A 12046-nucleotide genomic window follows, 5' to 3' on the forward strand; every position below is an offset into this window, starting at 1 on the left:
TTAAAAATCTAAATAAATACAGTTCATCGCTTTTCATAAGAGCAAGGTGACATCCGTTAATACTGAAAGGCAACAGATTTAAAAGAGATAAAAGGAAATACTTTTACACAATGTACAGTCGTCATGTGGCAGTGAGTTTCACAGGTGGTTATAGAGGCTAGCAAAGAGTCTAGTAAGAGTCGAAGTATGAGATGTTTTTATGGGGAAACTTCTGCAGGTATACCAGATAGCATTTAAAATAACCTTACAAACCTTTATGCTTCAGAGCATGGACTGCCTGGAGCAGATTATTCCATAATTGTTCTAATGGGATTTCCTGGATTTTCATCTGAAGCATTTGGTATCAGCCTCTGTCAGAGACCAGAGACAATTAGTTTAACCACTGACCTGATCCGCTGTGGCAGTACCTATGTAACTTATTTGTAGTCTTTAATTTTTGCCTTTGTCTCACTGAGGATGTAGCCTTTCCACTTTGTGCTGAGAAAGGCACAGGGAAGAAAGAACTGAACTTCCATCAGAATAACTGTCTGTTTGTACTGCGAATTAGACTGTACTTGAGGAAATTAAGAATTCCTTTTAGTAAAGTAAAAGCCTTCCGTAGATACATAAGCCACTGTCCTCTCAGTGAGAGGATGCCAGTTGTCTGAATCCCAACCATTGCATTGTTTCTGCAGGAGCCTGTGGAAGCATTTCCGTGCAGTTAGCCTGTGCTTGTTCTTGCTAGTGTTCCCAGCATACATGGCCTACATGATTTGTCAGTTTTTCCACATGGATTTCTGGCTGCTGATCATTATCTCTAGCAGTATTCTAACCTCCCTCCAGGTAAGGCACACTAGCCTCATGGTAGTCATTTATTTTTTTCTCTCCCTAAGGTAACGGGATATGACCAGAACAGTGATGGGGGGAGTTTTAGAGTGCAGAAGCTGGGATGTAAAATCTTTTATTTATCTCTTCCTGCGGCTAGAGTACTCTAGTGCTGGGCTGAGAACACAGGGAACTAAAATATTTATTGTAAATAATGCTGTAGGATTGGAAGGGCATGTTGGTTACAATAATAAGCTTCCAAACTGCACATAGATTGCATCATTGTAGGAGACTTCCATGACAGAGGTGATCTGAAAATATATTGGTGTCCAAAACATGCATACATACGTACTTTCCTGTGTGGGGGGATGTATCCTCATTTTCATTTTTTAATTCACTATTTAAAAAATAGCTCTTGGAAGCTTGTCATGTGATGTCTTTGTGTGTCTAGTCACTATCCATGTCTCTAAGGGCTTGTCTACATGGCACGGCACTGTGCACGAGAGAAGTGTGATTTCTAAAGTGCACCAACATGTCCCACGCTGACTGGCCCATGCGTAGACCCTTCTGGCATGAACTAAAAGTTCCCTAGTGCACATTAACGTAGTGCTGTTTCAAAGAGTGTTCACACCAATAGGCCTGTGCACGTTAGAAATCACACCTCTCTCATATGCATTTTCTGCATGGACAAGCCCTAACTATAGCCTTGATTCAGCAAAGCACTTAAGCAGGGGTTTCCCTGGTATTTAAGCAGAAGCTTCATGCTTTGTGAGTAGGGATGGATTTAGATTCTACTTGAAGTTAAGCAAGTAGTTGGCTGATTTGGGGTTTATATGCTTCCAGATGAGGGAGGCCCTGTGTGTACTGAACTCTACTTACCCTGGGGACCTGAATGCTGAAACCATGTCATTCTATCCTCTTTTCAGGTGCTTGGAACACTTTTCATTTATGTGTTGTTTATGGTTGAGGAGTTCAGAAAAGAGCCAGTAGAAAATATGGACGATGTAATTTACTATGTAAACGGCACATACCGGCTGCTGGAATTCCTCGTGGCTCTCTGCGTCGTGGCATACGGCGTCTCGGAGACTATCTTTGGAGAATGGACTGTGATGGGCTCAATGATAATCTTCATCCACTCCTATTACAATGTGTGGCTCCGGGCCCAGCTGGGGTGGAAAAGTTTTCTTCTCCGCAGGGATGCTGTGAATAAGATCAAATCGCTGCCCATTGCCACAGAGGAACAGCTGGAGCAACACAATGATATCTGTGCCATCTGCTACCAGGTTTGCAATTCAAGTAGTAGAACTGTAGGGGAGTGACTCTTATTAACATACCTTTGGATGGTCTGGAGTTAGTCTCCGGTGCTGTAACGAGTGCAGTGACTTCAGTTGTGTTTCAGTTGCAATCCCCACAGAGTTCTGCTGTGTGTAATTTGGCTTAGTGCAGAATTGGAGGGAGTCCTTGCATTGGAAACCTAGAACAAACTAACATGGAAATTAAGGAATTTAAATAGACCAGAATAGCTTTTTTCTCGTTTGTTTTTTGCTTTTTTTAAAATCGGTTTTCAGATTTAACTAAAGCAAGTGTCATACTCTTGAACGTATCTGAGATTCTGAAGCATTTCCAGTGAGTATGGGCCAAGCTAGTCTCTCTAGTAGAAGCAAACAATGACTTTTTTTTTTTTTCAATTGGGGAGATTTCTCTTACGGCTTCCTGTAAGGCTGTATGTACACCGCTAGCCAATGTATTGTACGGTTTCGTAGAAACAATTCAGTCTCCATGGATTGTTAATTCCCACTCTTGCTTAATTTAAAACACTGGTTATAAAAGAAAAATAAACCTAATTACGGTAAGGGGAAGGATTTAACATAAGCCAACAGAAGTAAGGAAATTAGAAGTTAACACTGGAAGCACTTCTTTTACCACACTTTGTGCTTTGGAAAAAAGAAAAAAATACAGGTGTGCTTCTTTCCTCCCTGGGAAATCATGTTTGTTGTGAATGGAAGTGAGAGAGTAACCCTAGGATGAATGCAGCATGATTTTATTAAGATTGGATGGGCTCCAAACTTGGTTTCAGTGATCTGAAATGTTTATTTAAAACAAAAGCTTGCTTTGCATTTGAGTAAAAATCCCTGGTCTCACCTCAGTGCCTTAGGTCCAGGCACTTCATTTCTACTCTGCTGCTCTCACACCATGGTGGTTACAAGTGGACTATTGGGTTTGTCCTTCCACCTAGTACTCTGTAACCCAGACCCTACAACTACTTCCACAAAGCGTTGTAAATAACAGTTCCTTTGTGCTTGCTTTTAATCTGTATGGGGCTAACTTCCATGGGGTTGCAGTTGTTTTGTCATCAGCCTCATGAGGCTGGGTACCTGAGTTCTATCACTTTTTTTCCTCTGGAAACTTACTGGTCTTGTGCCTGTTGAAAGTTATGTGGAGGTTTGTGTGTATGTAGAAAAATCATTACACGTCTTGCCTTAGAATTTTCATCTCACAGAGTAAACTTGAGGTCAGGTGGAGTATGTAGGGTAGTTCTGGGAGGACAAGGTGTTTGGCTGTTGTGTGACATCTTGATGTTTATTATTTTCAGGACATGAAATCTGCTGTGATCACACCATGCAGCCATTTCTTTCATTCTGGTTGTCTTAAGAAATGGCTGTATGTGCAAGAGACCTGTCCTTTGTGCCACTGTCAACTTAAAAACCCCTCGCAGCCACCAGGACTGGCACCAGAGCCAGCTCCACAGCCAAACCCTGGAGCAGAGCAAAATACTGGTCATCAAGAAGCAACTGAACATCTTGGTGTTGAACACCAGGAGGAGAGAAATCTAAAAGAGAGCCCTAGTGATCGTAACGGACAGGTGGCTGAAGGGCCAGATCACCAGGAGCACTCTCAGGATGCCAAGAACGATTCTCAGAATCTGGATTGTGACACGTGTCTGTTTGAAGCCAGCCAGGGGGAGATTATTGCGGAGGAACCGATTGGAGGCCAGGAGGAGGTTCTCACTCAGGACCCGAGACTTTCTATCCAGTTCTGAAGTGGCAGAAGATGATGTAGGAACAGACCCATGTCAGAGACCCGTGCCTGACTCAGCAGAGCGAACTTACCCTTCCACAATTGTGAAAAAGTTTAGCAATTAATGCTGGTCGAAATGTAAAATCCCATGCTGATTTTTGTGGGCTGCCTGGTAGAGGCAATTCCAAGGCGATTCAACAGAAATGACTTCAGAAACTGCTTCTGAACTGCAAGGGAGGGAGAAACTGGAAACAAATGACATGGACATAGAGTATTTTCAGGGGGCGGGTGAAGGGGAAGGAGGAGAAGTAGGGGGGTGTGAGGTGCGAAAGAAACACAACCATTAACTTGTGTTTGGGGTGGGGAGGAAGAATCACACTGAACCATGTCCCAGGGTACCAGTGAGAGATGCTCGAATGCTTTGGCCTGTTTTTCTGCATTGACTGGAGCGCAGCCATGATTACTGACAAAATTTTGTACAGCACTGAAGCCAAAATCAAAGATGTAACAGCATTGATTGTATTGGAAGATGGAAGCACTCTAATACATTGCGTGTATGCATTGGGTATTTTTGGTGGGCAATTACATTTGCATTCATGTAATCTATAGTGACTCCTGACTTTTATGATGGAGTCTTCAATATTTTGATGTATATGAAACTTTTGTTAATATATTATGCACAGTATGGGCCATGTGAAGTAAACTAAAGCTCTAATGAACACTTTGCCCTTCACTGCAAAGTGCAGGAGAGAGTGGGATGAGTTTTAGGGCACAGATAGCGGCCTTGCAATACTGTTTGATCCTGTGTAATGTTTAATTCTTGCAGCTGAATTGAAACAGTGTTAAACTCTGGCAATATTTGCACTTTGGGAATGAGTACAGAAACATGTATGATCAAACGCCGCAAATGCCACTTTTAAAGCTGTTAATAGAATTTGCACCTTTATTCTTTGACACGCATGTGTCCATACTTAAATTTTTACATTCATCACAGCTTCAGATAGAACTAGGGATGGGAGGGGGGAGTTGGGGGCAGGAAATTTTTTATGTGAATTTTGATATGAAAAGAAACTAGTCACTTATTTATACAATAGGCTTGGCTCTGAAGTGTTTTTTTCAAAATTGGTATTCTTAACGTGAAATGTGATATGATTTTATTTTTAGTAGTAAATTTGGATGTAGACGAACAGACATAGCTCAATGTCTTAATAAATTACATTTGAAGATTTTTATATTTGGTGATGTGATTCTTAAGCAGAAGGTGGTACCTGAATTATATGTGCATGCAGACTGACTGCATTCCCCTCTGAGCTCAGCAGATCTGATACTCACTCCCACATGTGTTACAGTGCTGTTCTAGCCAAAGACCATTCTAGTTGTTAAAACCTGTCATTGCCACCGGTGCCTTAACCTAGAGGAGCAACTACAAAACGGTATGTTTTGTTCTCTCTGCCCCCCCAGCCTAAGCATGCTGCTTCCCACAGTGCTGCTGGACTACTGGTCCCCACAGCAAATACCTCGACCTGGGCTCTCACCTGAGAGTTGAAAATATCAATGGCAAGAGCCTGCTTCAGTGTCTTCCGTTTTTAATGTACTGCCACGTCTCCTTAGTGTGTGACGGTAACATTTGCCATATGCTTCTTTGATCATTGTGACTGACGGGCTTATTAATTAAGTAGAATTCAGTGGAAAAATAGGGAGAAACTTTCACTGATTTGTCACTTTTAAAATTTTTTCTTCATCAGTATAGTGCGTCAGTGGCAGACAGTCAAACTCTCCTTCATCCTTGTTTTCCGTGATAGCCTGACCTCTCCCAAAACAAAGTCCACAATTGTACAGTTCCAAGTGTTTCACTTTTGATGCCCACATTTAGACATGCTTCACTGCAACCAGTTTTGAGTTATTGGAGGTGTAAGGGTTGCGGATGGGCCCTGCATAGGATCCTAACAGGGTACTGATCAGTATTATAAAACACAAATTTCCTCTCATTTCCTAGGGCATGTTTTTAGCCAGAACCGTGTACTCCAAAATCCAGGTCCTCAGTCATGTGCCAGAAGGTGCCAAGCAAAGCTCTCGGGGCTGATGTGAAGAAATTCTGATCCGTGTGAGATCTGTCTGTTCCACTGATGCACAGGGAGCAAAGCTGTAGGAGGGGAGGGGATAAGGCAGAGCCCCAGGTGTCTAGGGAGGCAACAAGGAAACAAGATGACCCAAGAGAAGCGTGGTGGGAGAAAGGAGAGATCAATCTTTAAATATTCATGGTAAATAGGCCTAATGGCCTGTGATGGGATGTTAGATGGGGTGGGATCTGAGTTACCCAGGAAAGAATTTTCTATAATATCTGGCTGGTGAATCTTGCCCATATGCTCAGGGTTTAGCTGATCGCCATATTTGGGGTCGGGAAGGAATTTTCCTCCAGGGCAGATTGGAAGAGGCCCTGGAGGTTTTTCGCCTTCCTCTGTAGCATGGGGCACGGGTCACTTGCTGCAGGATTCTCTGCTCCATGAAGTCTTTAAACCACGATTTGAGGACTTCAATAGCTCAGACATAGGTGAGAGGTTTGTCGCAGGAATGGGTGGGTGAGATTCTGTGGCCTGCGTTGTGCAGGAGGTCGGACTAGATGATCATAATGGTCCCTTCTGACCTTAATATCTATGAATCTATGAATCTATGAAAGCACAAACACCCACTTGAGGGATCTGTGAGATCATCAAAAACATTGTGAACTAAAAGTTCATCAGTTTCAAGTTTTTATACTTGGAGGAAATGTTCCTGACACTCTGCCTCTCCCCACATATGATTCCTAGGCCAGTGCCCCATCCCCTAGATTATGCTGCCCACAGGGGTGGGATTTGATTTATTAATATTTAGAATCGGAAGGGTGTTCACTATCAGATTATAACTCACATGAAAATTTGGGCATAAACCGCTTGAATATCCCTTAAAAAGAAAATTTGTGTATATATATATATATATATTTTTTTTTCCAGGAAAGCTAAACAGACTAAGTTGAAGGAACTCTGCTTGGTCCAAAATGAACTCTTACAAGAAAATCAATACCAAAACACGAACCAAAGTACTGTCCATTAACATACTGGTTTTAAAATTCCATGGAATCTGCTGTTTTCAATACTTCCCCTGCAGTGTTTGCAACCCACATGTGCTGCATTGAGTGTAACTAAATCAGAATGAAACTGACATCGCTGGGTTTTTTTGCTCTATCACAGAGAAATGCTTTAAAGTAAGCAATGCAAATAGTGAAAAGTAGATTTGATTTTAAATTTGAATTCCAATTTTGAGACACTAGTGCAGTGGGACACAGGTAAAAATATTGGTTTACTATATATTGGCAGTTCTCAGACTGCTGTGGCTCGTGGTCTGCTGGTAGTCTACAAGCACTTGCTAGGGGTCTCTGCTTATTTGGGGGGTTTAAACCTGCTCTCCCCTTGGGTGTCTGGTCCCTGATTGTCACACATGGGACAGGCTCTATTTCCAGCTGTTAAACAAGCAGTCAAAAATACCTTTTTAAATACCTCCCTCATATCACTTTTTTGTGTAAGCACTGGCGGTAGCTGTCCCAAGGATGTTTTCCCATCACAAATGGAAGAGAGAATTCTATGCAACTGCAGTTAAGGAGGGGGAAATGGTTTTATGGACCATCTATTAAAATCTGGTCCACTCTCAAAGGAGCCCGATTTTCAGACGCACTGAGCACTCACCCACTGAAAAGCAGGCCCCTGGAAATCGCCCACCCAAAAATTGAGGTTACTCCACCTGGCGTACCTGATCAAACAGAAATGCCAAGTAGAGTGTGTGTGAACTGACTGCAGTCCAAAATAGCTTGGTATGACCTAGTGGCCTCACTTGCCCGTGGAACAAGAGAGATGACACATCACCATGTGCCAACTGTGTGGAGATCTTAAGGGATGATGTTCAATTATATCCAACTCATGAGCTCTCTCTGGTCTTACCTGGACTAAAGAAACCGGTTATGTTTGAAAATGCTTTAGCTAATGCCTTTTTAAAACACCCCTTTGCACCTCCTGTCGAGATGCTTTAGTGCTTTTAAACATAACTAGCTGGTCCTGGTGGACGCTCGACTCCTTATGTGCATAATCGTGTTTAAGATCATAACTAGCATGCCGGAAAAGCCGGACTCTCTTCTTAGTCATGACAAGGCCTATGGCTGGTTTGTTTGTAGCCATAATCGTTTATTACTGTACTGTGTGAGCCCTGGATGCTAGTGTTAAAGACTTTTTGTGTTACCTGGTATGGCGTTGATGCAAATGTCCAGTGAAGAGAAGTCTCAAACACCCCAAGCTATGCAAAGCTCAGGTCTTTGCTATGAAGAAACAAAGCAGTGATTTGGTTATAAACCATTCAGGAAACTCACTGTACAACTTTAAACTGTTTTTTATGAATCTTTTGCAAATGAACAATAGCACATATGAACATTTTAAAGAAACAAGGAGCCATGACCTAGTAAGTCTGTCTTTGAGGGGAGTTGCTTTAAATGCAATTGAGTTCTCAGCAGACTAGAGGACAATAAACAGTATCAACCACAGGGCATGCCTGCAGGCATACAAAGCCAGAAGAGCCATTCTGGTTAAACGGGCACACTGCAAAAGAAAGGAACCAGTCTTAGAATGCAGTTTTTGCTCACAGTCGTTATTTCCAAGACGCTGATGTTTCTCGTCCTTAATGTTACCAGTTTCAGCTGCAGGTCTTTTGCTACACACAGCCAAAGGCCAGAAGGTCCTTAGAATTTGCACAAACAGATATGAAGTGTTTGAGACGGGAGAGTTAAAATAGTTCATTTACAGGAGTGCAATATACCAAAAACAACTGATCTTAATAGGAGGGGAGATACGTCCCATATCATCTTTTCTTTGTAAATATATTTTTAATGGACCATCGCACACTTTTTAAACAATCTGTTCACTGCAAGCTTGGGGGAAAAATCCCCGCTGGAATGCAGAGGGATTGTTTTATTTATTTTCCCTGCTAAGAGCTGTATTGTGCAATTTAAAAGGAAATGTCCTTGAAAGATGTGTTTCTCCATAAGCTATTTCAAGCTTTGTTTGTTTTTAGATGGAAATTAATTTCTCAAAGGCCCTGCACGTTGGGAAGTTTGTGTTGATAAGTACAGCAAAATGAGAAAGGACAGCCTGTTAAAATGAGAAACATTGTTTTCAAAATAAAACTTTTAAGGCCCTACATGTTTGAGATTCTGTACTTTGTCTAATCATCTTGCTGAAATATGGGACGTTCACAATGATGCTGAGTTACAGAGGACGAAAGGCAGGCCAGAAAAATTTGCCAGGGAGCAGGAAAAATCATAGTTATTCCCTGATGTGTTCAAAGTTCACAGTATTGCTAAAGCTATTACTTAGACTGTGCATAGTACTTGGATTGGGGCAAGAACCATCTTTTTGTTCCATGTTAGTACAGACTCTAGTGCAACAGACTCGGGCTTCGAGGCACTATTGCAACGCAAATTAATAATTGCTAAAGTAGTTTGCAAAACCTGGGCCCCGTCCTGCCATCACCACTCAGCTGAGCAAGTCACTCACACAGCTGTGGTAGTCACAATGGTTAGTGTCTGTGAAATCAATGGTCTACGTGTCTGAGTAAAAATTACTCCAATTAGTGAGCAGTGCAGAATTGGGCCCTGACTTGCTAAAGAAAACCATTTTACGATCTAGCAATACAGGTGAAGCACATTAGGGAAGGTTATTACACTGTGTCAGGAACCGATTTTATTTTATAGTCAAATTTCAAGTTCTCACATATTAAGGATTTTATTTTCTGTACTATTACTTTACAAGCAGGCTTCCAAAGAGTAAACAGGTGTTTGCTTCAGCACAATATCCCCAAGAACCATAACTGGTAGCAGTCAGACATTTCTAGGATTAGTAACAATTCAGCCAAAGCTCCAACTGGCAGCTTCTCTTTTAAAAAAAAAAAAAAATTACAGTAGCACGCAGTGAACAGGAGCCCCGTAGCACTAGAAGTTGTAGCAACACGTATCCGAGAGACAATCCTTGCCCTAAAGAGACAGGTTTTGGGCGTACCAAGGAGGACAGATTTTCTGTTCCGAAGCAGATCCTGCATGTCCATAATTAGCTCTCATCCCTGAGCTCTGAAGTGCCCTGGGATTTTCTTAGCTGTTTTCTTTCCCTGAGTGGGGCACATGTGAGATTTATTTTGAGAGTTTTATGCCCCATCACTTCTAGCCCCTTCTCCAGAATCCTAGGGTTGCCAACTTTCTGCTGGCACAAAACTGAACACCATTGCCCCTTGCCCCGCCCCTCCTCTGAGGCCCCACCCCTTCTCTGAGGCCTTGCCCCCAACTCACTCCATCCTCCCCTCCCACTTTTGCCACCCTTCCTCCCTCATTTTCACCAGGCTGGCTCAGGGGCCTAGGGTGCAGGAGGGTATGAGGTCTCTGGCTGGGGGTGCAGGCTCTTGTCTGGGGCCAGAAATGAGGAGTTCAGAGTGTGGGAGGGGGCTCCAGGCTGAGTCAATGAGTTGGGATGTGAGAGGGGGTGAGGACTGTGGCTGGGGGTGCAGCCAGGGATGAGGAGTTTGGGGTTCAGGAGGGGGCTCTGGGCTGGGACTGAGGGGTTTGGAGGGCGGGAGTGGGATCAGGGTTAGGGCAGGGGGTTGGGGCACAAGAGGGAACTCAGGGGTGCAGGCTCCAGGTGGTGTTTACCTCAAGCAGCTCCTGGAAGCAGCAGCATGTCCCCCTTCTGGTTCCTATGCAGAGGCATGGCCAGGCAGCTCTGCACACTGCCCCGTCCACAGGTGCTGCCCCCACAGTTCCCGTCTAATGGGAGCTGTGGGGGTGGCATTTAAGGCAGGGGTAACTTGCAGAGCCCCCTGGCTGCCTCTATGCATAGGAGCTGGGGAGGGGGGGACACATAGAACCATAGAATATCAGTGTTGGAAGAGACCTCAGGAGGTCATCTAGTCCAACCCCCTGCTCAAAGCAGGACCAACCCCAACTAAATCATCCCAGCCAGGGCTTTGTCAAGCCTGATCTTAAAAACCACAAAGGAAGGAGATTCCACCACCTCCCTAGGTAACCCATTCCAGTGCTTCACCACCCTCCTAGTGAAAAAGGTTTTTTTTTCTTATATCCAACCTAGACCTCCCCCACTGCAACTTGAGACCATTGCTCCTTGTTCTGTCATCTGCCACCACTGAGAACAGCTGAGCTCCATCCTCTTTGGAACCCCCTTCCAGGGAGTTGAAGGCTGCTATCAAATCCCCCCTCACTCTTCTCTTCTGCAGACTAACTAACCCCAGTTCCCTCAGCCTCTCCTCGTAAATCATGTGCCCCAGCCCCCTAATCATTTTTGTTGCCCTCCGCTGGACTGTCTCCAATTTGTCTAAACCTCTTCTGTAGTTGCGGGACCAAAATTGGATGCAATATTCCAGGTGTGTCCTCACCAGTGCCGAATACAGGGGAATAATCACGTACCTCAATCTGCTGGCAATGCTCCTACTAATGCAGCCCAATATGCCATTGGCCTTCTTGGCAACAAGGGCACACTGCTGACTCCTATCCAGCTTCTCGTCCACTGTCACCCCTAGGTCCTTTTCTGCAGAACTGCTGCCAAGCCATTCGGTCCCAGCCTGTAGCCATGCATGGGATTCTTCCATCCAAAGTGCAGGAGTCTGCACTTGTCCTTGTTGAACCTTATCCGATTTCTTTTGGCCCAATCCTCTAATTTGTCTAGTTCACCCTATGCCCTATCCCTACTCTCCAGCATATCTACCTCTCCCCTCAGCTTAGTGTCATCCGCGAACTTGCTGAGGGTGCAATTAATCCCATCATCCAGATCATGGATAAAGATGTTGAACAAAACCGAGCTTGCTACCGGCTGCCAACTAGATATCGAGCCGTTGATCACTACCCATTGAGCCCGACAATCTAGCCAGCTTTCTATCCATCTTATAGTCCATTCATCCAGCCCATACTTCTTTAACTTGCTGGCAAGAATACTGTGGGAAACCATATCAAAAGCTTTGCTAAAGTCAAGGTATATCACGTTCACCGCTTCCCGGGAGCTGCGCAGCGCAGAGGTCAGCAGGCAGCCTGCCAGCCCCGCTGCATGGCGCCGCCAACTGGACAGTCAATGGCCTGTCAGTGGTGCTGACCGGAGCCGCCAGGATCTGTTTCCGAGCGGGTGTTCTGGTCAAAAACAGGACACCTGGT

The 12046-nt window shown here is 44.1% G+C and overlaps 1 protein-coding gene across 2 annotated transcripts in view; it reads left to right on the forward strand.

Annotated features, from left to right (window-relative positions):
- RNF145 (ring finger protein 145) overlaps window positions 1-5054 on the forward strand; it is a 58877-nt gene extending 53823 nt beyond the window's left edge. For both annotated transcript variants that reach the window (XM_048860537.2, XM_048860539.2), the window contains 3 exons: window positions 675-822; window positions 1731-2087; window positions 3398-5054. In XM_048860537.2, coding sequence (XP_048716494.1) covers window positions 675-822; window positions 1731-2087; window positions 3398-3844 — 952 coding nt within the window. In that variant the 3' untranslated portion in view covers window positions 3845-5054. The remainder of the gene's footprint in view (window positions 1-674; window positions 823-1730; window positions 2088-3397) is intronic.
- The last annotated feature ends 6992 nt before the right edge of the window (window positions 5055-12046 follow it).

The sequence above is a fragment of the Caretta caretta genome, chromosome 8, assembly GCF_965140235.1.
Source record: "Caretta caretta isolate rCarCar2 chromosome 8, rCarCar1.hap1, whole genome shotgun sequence".
Taxonomy (NCBI): domain Eukaryota; kingdom Metazoa; phylum Chordata; order Testudines; family Cheloniidae; genus Caretta; species Caretta caretta.